At 44.6% G+C, this 16,743-nt stretch overlaps 1 protein-coding gene across 1 annotated transcript; it reads left to right on the top strand.

Annotated features, from left to right (window-relative positions):
- Positions 1-15,504: 15,504 nt before the first annotated feature.
- Positions 15,505-16,248, top strand: LOC127306627 (uncharacterized). The gene is made up of 2 exons (XM_051337290.2): positions 15,505-15,734; positions 15,817-16,248. The coding sequence occupies exons 1-2, from the start codon at positions 15,508-15,510 to the stop codon at positions 15,965-15,967; spliced, it is 378 nt and encodes a 125-aa protein (XP_051193250.1). The 5' UTR covers positions 15,505-15,507; the 3' UTR covers positions 15,968-16,248.
- Positions 16,249-16,743: the final 495 nt, after the last annotated feature.

The raw sequence follows: 16,743 nt of genomic DNA, 5'->3' as shown, positions 1-16,743 counted from the left end.
CTAGGCCACCATATATGAGTGTTGTGATATGGCACCGCGAAGATATATCTTGGGTCCAAGCCACTACTCATCATTGAAGCTCACATATCAACATATGATATAAAGAGAATGATTTCTTAATGTTGGCATTATGGGGGGAGGGATAGCTCAATAATTTAAACCGCACTCCCCCTATCTCCATGCCCACATCTAAACCAAATAACGTTTTGAGACAAAGGTATGTTTGCAAGATGGTCAAGCTATACTCCTTGAATCAATGATATTTAGCTCATTCCTCAAATAAGAGAACCTTGCTTCATCAAGAGGCTTCGTGAATATATCGGCAAGTTGATCTTTGGTAGGAACATAGATAAGCTCAATATCACCACGGGCAACATGATCCCTAATGAAATGATTCCGGATCTCAATATGCTTCTTTCTTGAATGTTGCACCGGATTATAGGCAATCTTGATGGCACTTTCATTGTCACATAATAGAGGCACTTTGTCACAAATGACACCGTATTCCTTTAAAGTTTGCCTCATCCATAACAATTGAGTGCATCCACTTGCGGCGGCAACATATTCAGCTTCGGCGGTGGAGAGAGATATGCAATTTTGCTTCTTAGAAGACCAACATACCAAGGACCTACCAAGGAATTGGCAAGCCCCGGAAGTTGATTTCCTATCATCCTTGTCACCCGCCCAATCCGCATCGGTGTATCCATTGAGAATAAAACTTGAGCCTTTGGGGTACCAAATACCATATCTTGGGGTATCAACCAAATATCGAAAGATTCTTTTTGAGAGCCATCATGTGGCTCTCCTTAGGAGAAGCTTGATACCTTGCACACACACCAACACTCAACACTATGTCCGGTCTAGATGCACAAAGGTAAAGCAAGGATCCAATCATGGAGCGATATACCTTTTGATCCACCTCTTTACCATTGGGATCTAGTGCAAGATGACATTTGGTAACCATAGGAGTGGCCACACCCTTCAACTCGGTCATCTTGAACCTCTTGAGCATGTCTTGGAGATATTTTGCTTGATTGATGAAGGTTCCTTCCCTCAATTGCTTGATCTCAAAACCGAGGAAGAACTTCATCTCTCCCATCATAGACATCTCAAACCTATCGGTCATAAGCTTTGAGAATTCATCATTGAAAGCTTTGTTAGTAGAGCCAAATATAATATCATCAACATATAATTGGCAAACGAAAAGCTCCCCATTGACCCTCTTAGTAAAAAGAGTGGGGTCGATTAGCCCAACATCAAACCCACGGTCTACCAACAATTCCTTAAGGTGCTCGTACCAAGCTCTAGGAGCTTGTTTGAGACCATAAAGTGCTTTATCAAGCTTGTAGACATGGTTAGGAAAGTTGAGATCCTCGAACCCCGGGGGTTGCTTAACATACACCTCTTCATGCAAAGGACCATTAAGAAAAGCACTTTTCACATCCATTTGTTGTAACTTAAAGTTATGATGCGATGCGTAAGCAAGAAGGATACGGATGGACTCAAGACGAGCCACGGGAGCATAGGTCTCTCCAAAGTCAATCCCTTCAACTTGAGAGAAACCTTGAGCCACCAATCTTGCCTTGTTCCTCACAATATTTCCAAACTCATCTTGCTTGTTCTTGAATATCCATTTAGTGCCTATAACATTGCGGCACTCCTTTGGCTTCTTTACTAAGGTCCACACTTTGTTGCGCTTGAAGTTGTTGAGTTCCTCATGCATAGCTTCCACCCAATCCGAATCTTCAAGTGCTTCAAACACTTTCTTGGGTTCCACTACGGAGATATAAGCATGATGATTGCTAAAGTTAGCCAATTGCCTTCTTGTGGAGACTTTTGCTCGAACATCACCAAGGACCTTGTCATGAGTGTGTCCACGAATTTCAAGGGTCCTATCTCTTCTTGCTAAACGACGGGCCTCGATCTCCTCCTTGGTTCTTCTTGGCCTTGGAGGTGTCACTTGATCAACTTGATCATTTGGGTCCCCGTCTTGACCTTGAATTTGAGCTTCCTCAATTTCTTGAGATTGCTCATCCTCATGTGCTTGATCTTGGACATTATCCGGTGAGAGTAGAATGTTGAAAGGATATTCATCGGATCCATCATGAATCCGTGGTTGATCTTGTCCTTGATCTTGTCCTTGATCTTGCACACAAGAGGGAGGGTTTTGTTCTTGTTCTTGGGTTGGTGCATTATTTGCTTCAAGAGATGGGGTTTGTTGATGTTGAGAAGATGAGGGCTCCACCGTGGTAGAGCATAGTCCTTCCCGAGACGCCACACCGTGTCCCTCAATGGGGCGGAAAAATCCCACACCCATTCTTACTATGGCATCTTGAGGTATTTCATCACCTGCACATACATCAACTTGCCCCACTTGGGAGCCATCATTTTCTTCGAACTTCACACTATAAGATTCAATGATAATCCCGGAGGATACATCAAAGACTCTAAAAGTGTGAGATTCGGCACCGTAACCAACAAATATACCCTCCAAAGCTTTAGGAGCAAATTTAGACAAACAAACTCCTTTGATTTTGTAGAAACACTTACAACCGAACACCTTGAAGTATGAGATATTAGGCTTGTTGCCGGTGAGTATTTCATATGGAGTCTTGTTCAATCCCTTGCGGAGATAGAGCCGGTTGGAAGAGTGGCAAGCGGTGGAGATGGCTTCGGCCCAAAAATTATAGCGGGATTTATACTCCGCCATCATAGATCTTGCCATATCCATAAGGGTCCGGTTCTTCCTCTCCGTAACACCATTTTGTTGAGGGGTGTAAGCAGCGGAATATTGATGACGAATCCCCTCATCACTAAGAAAATCATTGAGTGTATAGTTCTTGAACTCGGAGCCGTTGTCACTTCTTATTGCCATAATGAGGAGGTTGTGTTGGCGTTGCACCTCGGTAGCAAAGTCAATGAATATTTGTTGAGTCTCATCTTTCGTCTTGAGAAAGTAGACCCAAGTGTATCTTGAGTAATCATCAACAATCACCAAGCAATGTTTCTTCGCACCAAGACTTGCATGAGTAACGGGACCAAAGAGATCCACATGAAGGAGCTCCAAGATCCTCTTGGAAGAGATGATAGTCTTGCTTGGATGCGGAGAGTCATGCATTTTGCCTTCAACACAAGCCCTACAAACACGATCTTTGGCAAAAGAAACATTTTCCATTAGTCCCACAATATGGTTCCCCTTGTGAAGACTTTGCAAAGTTCTCATGTTGACATGGGCTAGGCGGCGATGCCACAACCACCCCACATCCGCCTTTCCGAATAGGCACATCGCACTTGAAGTGGTGGTCCCCGAAAAGTCCACCACATACAAGTTATGTTCGCGATACCCAACGAAAGCGACTTTTAGAGTCTTGCTCCACAAGAGGACCACAATATCATTATCAATAAAGACGGCAAAACCCATCTTGCCAAGGGCGGAAACGGAAAGCAAATTGTAACCAAGGGTTTTGACAAGCATGACATCCACAAGAGTAATGTTGTGTGCAACCACAACCTTGCCAAAACCCAATACCTCGGATGTAGAATTATCGCCAAAGGAGACGGTGATATTATTTATATTGGGCCTCAACTCCTTGACAAGGTTCTTGCCGCCGGTCATATGACTTGTACATCCACTATCAAGTACCCATTTTGACCCTCCGGCGGCATAGTCCTACATGAGATCAATTCTTGGATTTAGGTACCCATTTCGCAATGGGTCCTCTTTTGTTAGCAACAAGGGTCTTTGGGACCCAAATAGACCAAGCAACATGACCATCATATGGGCCAACATATTTAGCATAAACATCACCATAATAATCTTTAAATAAAACATAGTGAGGGTTAGCATTTCCCGCATCATCATTATTCATGGTTTTGCCCTTAGGGGCTTCACCATTAGTGATATCTTTCTTCTTCTCTTGTGCGGGCTTGACCTTTTGCTTGTTTGCCTTCTTTGCCTTGGCCCCATAACCAAGGCCCTCCTTCCCATTGTTTGATCTTTGCTTACTCAAGAGATCATCCAACGAAAATTTACTTTGGGGAGAGGAGGCCTTAGCAAGTTCATCCTTCAACCTAGCGTTTTCCTCAATAACATTTGCATGATCACATGAAGGAGTAGAGGAACTAGGCACATCATATGAGGCAAGCCTAATTTGAAGTTGCTCATAAGACTTGGATAATAGAGTGTATTCACTCTTCAAAGCTTTGTGAGCTTTGTCTAGTTCATCTGGATCTTTCACAAGTTTCTCATGATCAACCTCAAATTTGGCCTTTTCCTTTTTAAGCAATTTAGACTTAGCCCTAGCAAGATCTCTAGCTTTTGTGAGCTTGTTAATTTTATCTTGAGGCTCTTCAAGAGTTTCTAGCCTCTCCTCAAGAGAAGCTATAGTTTCTTGACTTTCCTCAAGAGCATTTTTAAGAGCATGGATTTCAAGAGAATCTTCTCTCTCTATTTGACCCTTTTTTCTCAAGAATATCACTTTGTTGAGCTATACGAACCATGAGATTTGAAACATGCTTTTTAGTGTTACCTTGTAGGTTGAGAATGAAATCATCAAACTCTAGCATTTCTTGTTTCACTTTTAGACTAGCATCATCAACCCCTAGATCACTAGATATGTTAGGCATAGAGGGGTTAGGGGATGATACCTCGGAGGATTTAGCCATGAGGCAATTTTCTTCCTCCACATGAATGGCCTCATTGGGGGATTCACTTGGTGATGAAGAGTTAGTGGAGAGGGAGGCAAGAGCGACCAATCCATTAGAGGTTGCATCTTCTTCATCATCAACATCATCATCTCCGGAGGTATACTCTTCTTGAGTTGATAGCACAATAGATGTGTCCAAGGAGGACCTTGCCATGAAGCAATGTGCATTCTTGATATGAGGATTCTCATTGGGGGACTCAAAGAGAGATGAAGAGGGAATGTTGGTGGTGACGATGGCGGCCAATTCCTTTGAGCTTTCTTCATCTTCCTCACTACTAGAGCTTCCCACTTCATCGGAAGAATATTCTTCCTTTGTTACTAGCACAACTCTTGAGGGCCTCTTGCCCTTCTTGGTCTTGTTGTTGTAGAATTTCTTGTTGGAGGCTTTTGAATATTTGCCCTTTGTGTCTTTGCTCTTGTCCTTGGGAATGAGCCTCCCATTATGAAGCTCTCTATTCTCATAGGGGCATTCGGCAATGAAGTGGCGCTTGTCATCACAATTGTAGCATGATCTTGTCTTTGGACCAAAGCTAGTGAACCCACTTTTGTTGTTTCTCTTGATGTTGTCTTCCTTGGCCTTGGACGGATCAATCCAAAACGACTTTGCATGGAAGGCCATGTGATCATGGTAGTGGCATTGCAAATCTTCCGGATAGGACATGCTCCAAGATGCCCTATAAGATTCTTGAGGAATCACTTCATCAACGGAGTTGACCGTCAAGGCAAGATTGTTCCCTTTTGACATCCCAATGGCACGATTGAGAGAATCATGAGAGTTTTGCTCGAGCACCTTGAGGGCTTGCATCTCGTGCACGGCATCTTGAGATGAGAGAGAGGAATAGCATTCTCTCCCAACAAGGGTCTTGACATCAATGGGTACATACGGCATCATGCATTCAATGTACTTCTCCTTGATCCAAGAGTCATTGATGTGGGTTGCACCAATAAGCCGGAAGGAGTCGGCAACGATGAGAAGTCTTGAATACATGACTTGATGATTTTCATCCGGTAGCCTCATGAATCCTTCGGCTTGATTCCGAAGAGCATTATACTTGTTCCTTCTCGTGCTCTCACTTCCAATGCAACTAGCGGCCAAGCCTTCCCAAGCTTCCTTGGCGGTGGTGTAGTTCCGAACACGAGGCAAATCCTTTGTCCCCACACTAGTTTGAATCATGTGCAAGGCGGTGTTGTTGAGTTGACTATCAACCGCTTCTCTTCTAGTCAACTTGTCGGGGTTGTAAGGGTTGAAGCCTTCCAAGATGATTCTCCAAAGTTCATTGGAGGCACTGCAAACATGAGAGCGAAACTGAAATCGCCAAGTATCGAAATTCTCAACGGAAAACTTAGGTGGGTCGCCTCGAATGTTCAAATGGGGATGAGGAACCGGTATATCGGGAGATAGAAACGGTGGAGCTACTCGATTGTAGCTCTCACCTCCACTAGTATCCCTAGGAGATGCAATGGGAGATTTGTTAGTGTTTAAGTTATCACCTTCCACGGGTTTAGTAGAGGAGGGTAATGCCGAAGCACCTCCCACTTCTAACACACCCGTGTCCTTTACCTCTACGGTGGGAGCCTTAGGAAGGACCGGAGTCAAAAGCTCGGAAATCATTTTTCTCATGCTTTCCATTTGAGCGTCCAAGGAGGATCTCAAAGAATTGATGTCCTCCATGGTGACCATCTTACCGGCCTCTTCCGAAGCCCCATCTTCCGGCATACTCTTAGGCGGTTAAGCCCGAAATAAGAGCCGAGGCTCTGATACCAATTGAAAGGATCGTATGCCGCACCTAGAGGGGGGGGGGGTGAATAGGTGCTAACCAATTTTTAGTTCTTTTTCAATTTAGGCTTGACACAAAGGTAAATTCTCTAGATATGCAACTAAGTGAATTTACCTATATGACAAGGTTATCAACTAGGCAAGATATAGCTACGCAATATATAAGAGATAGAGTGGGATAGAGGTAACCGAGAGTGGAGCACGCGATGACACGGAGATGATTCCCGTAGTTCCCTTCCTTTGCAAGAAGGTACGTCTACGTTTGGAGGAGTGTGGTTGCTATGCAAGCCAAACCAACAGCCACGAAGGCTTCACTCAGATCTCCTGTGAGCAACGTCACGAAGGCCTAGCCCACTTCCACTAAGGGATTTCCTCGAGGCGGAAACCGGGCCTTTACAAGGTTCTTGGGTCACACATCCACAACCGAATTGGAGGCTCCCAAATCTGTAACAATACAACAATCAACAACAACACATCAACACAAATCAACTAGGGAACCAAATAGGAACACTAGCATGAGATCCCTCAAACAAATGAGGGGGAAATGAAAATCGCTTCGGTAAGGATGTAGATCGGTGGCTTCTCCTTCGAATCTCCAAAGATCAAGAGCTTTGGTTGGGGGAGGAAGGAGATCTTGTAAATCTTGTGTTTCTTGAGGTGGCTCTAATGGTGGAGGCTTGGCAGATTTCTTGTGTAATGATTGAGCAAGCTTGTCCCTTTGGAGAAGAAAGCTATTTATATGGGTGGAGCTTTCAGATCTGACCGTTGGGGACGAATTCCACTTACACCGGAAGTTCCGGCCAGAATTGCCGGAAGTTCCGGCTTCCACCGGAAGTACCGGCCATTGGGGCCGGAACTTCCGCCCTTGATAAAATACCTGCAAAGCAAAAGAAGGGGCGCAACTTGGGCGGAACTTCCGGTGGCCGGAAGTTCCGGCCAAGTTCCGGAAACTTGCGAAAACCTTACAGAACTATACTGAGCCACAAACTCGGAATTCCGGAACTTGCCCGGAAGTTGGGCGGAAGTTCCGCTGACCGGAACTTCCGGCCAACTCCACCGGAACTTCCGGTCCTGAAGAGAAAACCTGAGCACAGACGGCGCTGAGAAGCTTCTGCTGAAAAAGTCAGGCCGGAACTTCCGCCAGATTAGGCCGGAACTTCCGCCAGATACAGAAAACCTGCAGAACTTCAGAACAGCAAAACCAATACACCGATCCAACATAATTTTTGATGGCTTGTACCTGTCTACATCAACACACATAAAAATATACATAGTGTTGACGTCAAACACACAAAACTCAAAAGGGCGGGAAATGTTCTTTCACACGTCCCTTGGTCCGCGCCGACGAGGCACTTCCGTTGCTCCACCTCGCGCGTCCTGAGACGCCTCCTAGTGCAGGCGAGCTTCTACGCCGAGACGTGGTGACCGCCGCACCCCTCGCTTGGATGGTTCAGTGCACGCTTGGATGGTTCGCCACGCCGGCAGCCAGCGTTGCACTAGGCCCCACGCGTCAGTGACCGTGGGTTAAACCGCCCTCGGTGAGAAAAATTCTCCACCTTTCCAGATCTAGCGTTTTGCACAGAAAGCCTTGTCTCTTTTAAAACTTCAACCCATAGTCCCTCCGTATGTCGGTTTTAACAAAACCCCCCAGCATGTTTCAAAATGAACCCGGGGTTCTCACCCCTTTTCAAAATTTATATCTGGGCCCTTTTTCTATTTAAAATAATTTCTGTTTTTCTATTTTAAATACTAAAAACTAATTTGTTAATAACTTTTAATTGGTAATTCAAAATAAAACATGTTATATATGAAAATTGATCAGAAAAACATGAGGAACATGAATGGCATGGAAGTCGAGTTCTGATGACTAGTAATGGTGGTTCAAGTACTGGTTGTGATGAGAAATTGGCTTTGGTGATTTGTGAACTGGAGTAGGGGCAACGATAAGTAGGGGCGACAACACAGGAGAAGTTCAGAGTCTGAACTTACAGGGTGAAAATCTAAGGTCTGACCTTAATTGGTTGTGCGTAACAATGATATTGTTGGATTTATTGTTTTATGAGTGGGGATTTTCTCTATGGTGAAAATCTATGATCTATGATCAAAGCGATGATGATTGGGCATTGTTTTCTTCTTGGAAGCGACTTTCAAAGAAGATGAATTTTTCGTACTGTACTGGTGGTGTTTGGTTCGCTTGGGCACTGTCTTCTTCTATAGCGAGACTTTTTTTATATTTTTCTGACTATGCGCATCAATATTTGTATTAGGCCACTGCCCACTGCTCTGTTGCAGAGTCTAGGTGTAAATGTGTAATTGATATCCTCTTGACATTAATATCTATCTTATAAAAAAAAAGTAGCGCGCCTAACAATAACCATGTGATGAGGCTGTCCCGTACGCGGGCAGAGACGAGTCACGGCCATATCGTCAGCACCTGTACACGCCACAGCGGTGGAGCTAGTTCGAGGCTTCGAGAGAGAGGATACGGTTATGGAGCGAACCAGCTATGAACCCTAACGAAGCAGTCGGACCATGCTACGGAGGTAGAAGAGAACATGGGACGTTTGGGATCACCGGATGTGTATATGGATATCTTGCAATCGTGGCAAGACACGGAGCACACGTTCCTCTTCCGCGTCTCCATTTATTTCGTCGATGATCGATATATTCGACCTTACCTAGATCGGAGTTGATTGGCCGGTCATCTTCATTTCAGCAAGACACCTGCAGCTAGCTACTCGCAACCCTTTTTTAGCACAGGCTGGTTGCAACCTGTAGCCAATTTATCCATGCCCCACTGCGGCGTCACGTCCCATGCCGGCTTGCTGTGATTTGCAACTGTAAAATCAAATGGTCCAACGAAGGAGACGCCCACGACCACAAGTCGAGGACCGTGGACCAAAACGCGTGTGTTTCTACTGACCAAGATCGTCGATTGATGTATGCGTCGGCATTGGGCCCCGTTCTTGCAGCTCCAGCACCTTCAGCAAGTACTGTAGTATTTTTGAGCATTTTCCTTCAAGTTGAGGTAGGCACCCGCCCAATGCATTGAGGTTGTCATGAGAATGACCATTGACAGGGACACGCCTTTCACTTATAAAAAAAGAGAAGAAAAGAAAAGATAACGACATGTCCTATGTATAATGCAGAAGCACTGTGTTCCATTATAAATGACTAGCACAATACCCGTACGTTGCAACGGATTGACAGATGACAGATGATTTTTTTAGAAAAATGAAATAAAGTCTTCATCTTCCGGGAGAAGCATCTGTTTCGACCAGGAGGCATCGCCGATTTGGACACACGGAGCTAACAACGATTATGAGCGCCGCCACTAAGATAGCGAGTCCTTAATGCGAGTAGCTATTCTTTTCGTCTCCAGTACCCACCTCATCGATGACATCCGATAACTATGGTATTCACCTTGTAGTCATTCCAGCGGTGCTATAGGAGAATGCATGAGAATACATGTGTCACTTCTCGTGATGATTCCCTAGAGCCGGAGTAACGTCCGCTTCTATGGTAAAGCCGATGGTGCTAGGTGGATGCTAAAGTAGGTGGCGCTAAAGAGGAAATACAATTTTGATCATAGGTGCATATGCTCCTCCTATTCGAAAAAATATTTTCGCATGTTTTAAAAGTTAGCGCATACATCTCTAAATTTCAGGTGTGCACACCAATTTTGGTGGAAAACCAATATCTTTGTGTCCTATGTAAAAATGATAAAAGAATATCTCAATAAGAGTTTTATCACTGAATTTTATCTTTTTACACAAGACAAAAATAATATGGATTTTTTATGAAACAACTTTGCGAGCACACATAACGTTGATATGTGTGTGCCACATTTTTATCAGAATTTTTCAGCATTTTAAAATACATTTAATACTTATTTAAAAAAAGAGGAGCATCCACTTCCACGTGTAAAAACAGCTATCAGTGCTAAAGTTTTCACTCCACTAATCCCAAAGTAAATTTTGATGCTTCTTTTCTCATCCGCTCACCTATTTCTTGTTCGATGCTTATGCATCAGCATAGAAGAGTTGGCACGTGTCACGTGTGGACCTTTCAGGATGTTACCGGTGTCAAAACTATTGGGGCACATCTTCATGCCATAGCGCGTCTCCTGAAGCCTGAAAATGGTGGGACACCCACATAACTCCACCGAGTCATTATTCTCCCTTTTCCTTCGTGTTGTTTCTTTGCGTCTGAACGACACCACGGAAAAGAAATCCCCTTTCTCTCTGCTCGCAGCCTCCTCCCACAACATATCGAACCCAGCAGTTGGTCTCTCAATCTCACACCCATAAGTTCTCCCGGTGGCGCGTGGTGTACAGAGGGCCGCCGCCGCTAAGGCTGGGTGAGAAGGATCCGGTGGTGGATTGCAGGAGGAAGGTGGGAGACAGGGTGTGGACGAGCCAGGCCAGCGATGGTGCTCTGGGCCAATGGCGTGGTAGCCGGCGATGCGTGCTGGTCCATCCAACTCAGGTGAGCGCGCGTATCCGGTCTGTGGTCCACCGCGCGCCTCCACGAGGACGACAACCTCAATCGACGGATCCACCCCCTCCTCCATGACCTCCCTCCTCACCTGTGGACCACGACCTGTGCCCCCGGTCTGCCTCCGACGAATTGATGCAGGATCTTGGCCTTCTCCCGATCTAATAGCTTCGATTTTCCTGAACCGAGGAGGTGGTGGCGCTGGGTCGGCGTCCAGGAGGCGGCGGGACGATAAGTGGGATTTTTTTCTAGAATTCAGGGTTTCGAGCAATCGTGGAAACTTTTGTGGGAATCGCACGCAGAGGAAGTGGTCTATATATGAGCGGAATTGTGCAAGAAATTAAACGGAAATCGACTGGGATTAGCAATCGTATCCGGTAAGAACTCATCCTAGCCTGAGTGCGGGACAGGAGGAAGCTTGACGAGCGACGGACACGTCGTTGCTAGGTAGGAGTGCGGGTTAATTACATCTTTTCAAGGGGCTAAACTGCAAAATGCCGAACGGACGACGGAACCCCTTTTTTGCTTTATTATTAGGTATAGATAGAATGATGCTGCATTTTCCTTACAAGTCCAACGAAAGTGCGCACACATGTATGCACCCTGGAGTTTCTTAAGATTTCCATGTCTGAATGTTTTGTTCCTGAAATGTAAATAACACCATCTCAAAGGGGATCGGGGCTCCTGCCAGCTGGTCATGGGAGGAAATACATGGGAACATGGGTGTGTACAAATATGCACCCATTATTTTTGACAAAAGCATGAATAGTTGTCTATATTTCAGATTTTTTTTTGAAACGAGGCAAAAGACTTGCCATTTTCATTAATAGAGAAGAAGTACAGAATTTGGCCGGTTTATTAACGGAAAACCGGCCGAAAACCGAAACAAGTGCCCCAACGCTCGTCATGGAGCACGACCGCCGCGGGGGCACAGAGCCACCCTGGCAACCCACACAAGATACACAGGCCTCCGAAGCGAGAAGTCGTCGCGGTTGACCTTCAACGTCATCGTCATCACTCTTCAGCGACTCCGACTTCACCGAAGAACCAACCACCAAGACCCCGCCGAAGCGGCACCATGAAGCTCAAGCCGGCCACCGCCAAACAAGCGACTCCTCGTGAAGCAATAGGCAGCTCCGACTCTGATGACGAGCTCCGAAGAGGATAAGCGCAAGACATGCGCCGAGGAAGATCATCGCTAGAGGGCCACCCAGCAGGTCATCGTACGCTGCTCAAATGAAGAAACTCGACAAACCATAGCAGCTCCGACTCCACCGCAAGCGAAACACAAGACGAAGAAGCTCGGACGCTCGCTGAAGCCAAGGTCTTGACGCTACCAAATCATCGCTCACCACCGCCATCGTTGCCACACAAGCCACCACACGGACCTCACACATCACCGGCCACCCGCCGAGATGCCGTACAAGTCCAGCCTCAGGAAAGCACGCTGGGGAACAAAGTCTTCAAGACGACGCCCCCAAGAGGGAAGCGACGTGGATCGACGCCGTCGTCCGGCCCTGCCACGGCCTAGGCTTTCACCCGAAGAACTAAGCTCCGAGAGCGGAGGAGGTCGAAGGCTCCATGAAGGCCCCCAAGAGGATAGCGACATCCGCAGCTGCCGCTCCATGAAGGCTCCAAGAAGTCTATATATTTCAGATATATAGAACAATCTACATCTCATAAATTAGAAATATTGACTAAAACTATGCTTCTAAAACAACTATGTGCATCCATTGTTTGGATGCTCCCTCCGCCCATGCAACTGGTTCACTCTTGTTCACTGAGTCGAGTGAGAAATTGACAAAAAACATCATATTTAGAGCTAGGGTTATAAAAAACAAACACAATGCGTTAGGGTTTCAAAAAATATGAGGGTACTAGGTTTTTGAAACCCTAACGTAAGTGGTATTTTTTTTGTTAAATCGACCCTAAAAGTGGACTTTTGCAATTCTCTCTATCAAATTTCGATGATACTCCTTCAGGAGTGCTTGACCTTGAAAACCTATTGTAATAGGCTCGTTGCAATATGTTACGCTTGGCACAATCAGTCTGACTACCCCTGTCCATTACTTGCAACAAAATTTTACCCATGCAATTTGCATACCAGTTAACCAATGTTGCTTAATACACAACATAACCGCCCCCGAGAAACAGCCAACTATGTTCAATAAACCAGATTGTCAAACTCATCAAGTTGATCGAGCCATTTACTAATTAAAACAAAAAAAGGGTTTTGAGAAACATGGACTATATATATGGGCAGTTTAAGCCCATGAGACACTGCTGGACATTATAATATAGGGGGACCATGCGCCTGAGTTTGCTCGGCCACCCTAGTAGCCACAGAAACACTCAAAGTAAGCCTAGTTCTAGATATGTTGCAACTTGGCCACTTGCCTAACTACCTTTTTTATTGTTCTCTTTGAAGGGCGCACGTCTTAATTTTGTGATCCCGTCTTGTAATATATTGCACCTCTCCAGCTTTACTTCTTGTTCTATCATTGGTTCGGCGCCTGTAATATATTTCGTTTTCATAAAGCTGAGATAGAGAATTGCTAACACATCATTACAGTGTGTATATTTCTATGATAGCTTGACGTTGCACTTCTACGTTGTCATATTCATTTTAGTTTTGTATCATTGCAAAGCCCATCGGTACACGCATCTTATTCTTCAAAAGGTACGAAACTATGTCTTACACATAAATAATAAAGAAGGATAAAGTAAAACATGAATGTATACATGCTTAAAGACAAAAACTGAAAGAAAGATATTGTTGTCAAAAATTAAGGATGCCAAGAACCTGACATTGTGCATGTAACAACTAGGCACATTGGATCTGACATTGCCATAGGAGCACAGAAAACCGAAGATTTATTCTAAGATAAATGTGATTATGCTCCTTCCAAATCTTAGCACAAGGTTTTTGCAGGGATCACTGATCTCATACGTGGCTTCTATCACATCACAAGTGCATAAGTACTTCTCCACTATCATTGTTGTGCTCAATATTGTAAATTACCATGTGTTTAGCTCATGTTGAAGTCAAATTTCGTAAATTTAATCAAATAGTTATACCAAATGCATATAGTATGCAAGTAGATTTCTTGATGATAATGATATTGATATGATATTGTCTATTTTAATTACTCTCTATACCTAGTTAAACTTTTAAAAAATTGATTTTAACCAAAGCTAAAACACTGGGTAGTTTAGATAGATAATAAAGTACACATGGAGTGCATTTTTCATAGGGAATGTACTCCCGAGCTGAATGGATTTTGCGTGGTTAATACTCCCATCAACGAGCGAAAAAGTACTACTTCAAGAATGTAGCCATACAGGACCACAGCTGAATTCCGCAGAAACCACAGGGTCCAGAATGTAAAACGAACCCTTCTCATGTTCCCTTTAAATCCCCGCCCTCTACTCCCCGGAGAAATCCACCACCTCCTGCAGTCCTTCCAGCCAATTAATCAGGCAGCAGCAAGTTAAACGGAACCCACAGAACTAAGATGGGAAAATCTACGAGGAGGCGCCGCACAATACTACTTCCCATGCGACTGTTGTGTTTTGTTGCTTTTCCCTCATAGAACTGATGACATGCATGCATGTAGCATTAATTACTAAATCCGAAAATTTAAAATGATTTATCTCCTAAACAGTTAATTCGATTAGTGATCCGTTTTCACCGTTGTGTTCGTCTCGACGATGGCTTCAAAACTAGATCCAATCTTGCTACGTTTTGAGTTCTTTTTTCTCGTCACGATAGTTGCCAGATTACATTGTCACAATTGCCAAATTAGCATCGAGTAGCTACCATGCATAGTTATCGATGACGTATTACATATTCTTATACATCAAAATGATTTACACAATTTTGAGAGCGACCCTTAAAACATATCCAGTCAATTACGAGATGACATAGTTCAACAAAAAACAGTATCATGCAAATTACATCGATGTAGAATAGCGTACATCAAACTAACAAATAAGTTATTTTAATACGATAACTAAGTAGTGAATAACCTAACATGTGTCAACTAGTGGAACGAACCTATGTTGCCCATGGCAAATATGTGATAAAATCTAGAATATAGCAACAAAGAAGTTTATTTTCTAATCCAGAAACTAAGTAATGATAATCTGGCAATTACGTAATAATAATCTGGTAGTTGTGGATGAAAAAAAATGTTGGCAGAATATACCGATATGGGATTTACTTTCGAAGATCTCGTCGCTAGTAAGCTAACGGTGAAAACGGATTGTCAATCGGATCAACTGTTTGGGAGATAAAACTTTTTAAAAATCAGAAATCAAAAGAATCTGGATGACGTGAGCTTGCATGCATGCAAAAAACTGAGAACTTAGCCAGGAGTGTGTCCTTTAATTAATCACATAGAGGACTAATTAAGTGAGTAAAATAATTAACTACACATTTAATGTATTAATTAATTGCATGTATGCCAACCGCCGCACGGATCAGCTTTTGTGCGGCGCCGCTAGGTAGCACAGTCCAACTAAGATATGGAGGACTACTACTACTTCCCCGACTCCTTGGAGACGACCGCGGAAATCGGCACAAGCTTCCGAGTCGTGCACTCCTCGTCCCACAAGCGGAGCTCGCCGTCGCCTAGGCCCCGGCGCACGTCATCCCGCCGCCTGGAAGCCGATGAACTTCGCCGCCACTACCTCCACGCCTGCTTCCGGTGCGCGCGCGTTCTTGCCGGAAACAGAGACATCTTCATGTACAGGTAACCAGCCGAACCAACACACATTTTGATCATGTAGGCATCTAAAACGTGCTTCTTGGCTAACCTAATTTCCGCGTTGCAGAGGCGACACCCCGTTCTGCAGCGAGGAGTGCCGGCAGCAGCAGATCGACACTGACGAGGCGGCGGAGAAGGGATCTAAGAAGTCCGTGGCCGCGAAGAGGGAGCAGCAGACGCAGCAGCACCCGCACAGAGTGCCCATTTGGGCTCGCTAGAAGCATGGATCAATCAGATGGCTACACACCAAATACGAAATACCTCTATGCATTTAAGCTACTCCAGCTTCTTCGGTGGTACTGTGTGATCGGACGAGACGGCTGGCATGCATGATGAACAGCTTGATGGAGCCGGTTAAACCGTATTGGAATCCTGCTCTAGCTCGGAGGCAGAGAATTGCTGTATATGAATCCACAGGGAGATACTAGAGGATTGCTGTTTGCAGCGAGTAACTGTAGGCTGTAGCACCAAGTTGAAAAAATCCAACAGTTATTCCCCCTCTCCTGTGTCACACCTCCATGTCCATCCTCCAGACTGTTTTTTTTTTTTTTTTTTTTTTTTTTTTGCCTACGAACAGGCTGAAACCCATGGGTCGTTGTGCACACAGGAGGTCCGTATCGATCACCTAATCATATCATTCGGTCATACTCCCTCCGTCCCTCCGTCTGTAGGGAGTATATGCTATGCCATGTTCTTTATCTGGCAATTTACATATATGTCACTTCATGCGTTTCATGAGTTCAACTGAAAATGTTTCACTCTGAGTTACAAGACTTATAAGTGCTTTCTGATTTGACGGTTCCGAGGCACGAAAGTGACCGCGGGCGTATGATCTGTACGGAGGGCGCACCATCGGAATTCGTACCACCACGACTTACTGTGCATAACAAAGTGGACCTTGGAGTTAACGAACCGGCCTTAAGATCTACACTTTGCTCGCAACAACAAGTACTGTAGTTAACAAAACATTTGTTGTCTAGGCGATTAGTAGATT

Source organism: Lolium perenne, chromosome 6 (genome assembly GCF_019359855.2).
Source record: "Lolium perenne isolate Kyuss_39 chromosome 6, Kyuss_2.0, whole genome shotgun sequence".
In the NCBI taxonomy this organism is placed as follows: Eukaryota; Viridiplantae; Streptophyta; class Magnoliopsida; order Poales; family Poaceae; genus Lolium; species Lolium perenne.
Note: the sequence above shows the minus strand (reverse complement) of the source record. Positions and strands in the feature narration are given on the sequence as shown.

What these genes read in the sequence shown, in the direction of transcription:
- LOC127306627 (XM_051337290.2), top strand. Translation starts at nt 15,508, where the DNA reads ATGGAGGACTACTACTACTTCCCCGACTCCTTGGAGACGACCGCGGAA. An exon ending in AGAGACATCTTCATGTACAG is followed by an intron (nt 15,735 to 15,816) that starts GTAACCAGCCGA and finishes TCCGCGTTGCAG; the next exon opens with AGGCGACACCCCGTTCTGCA.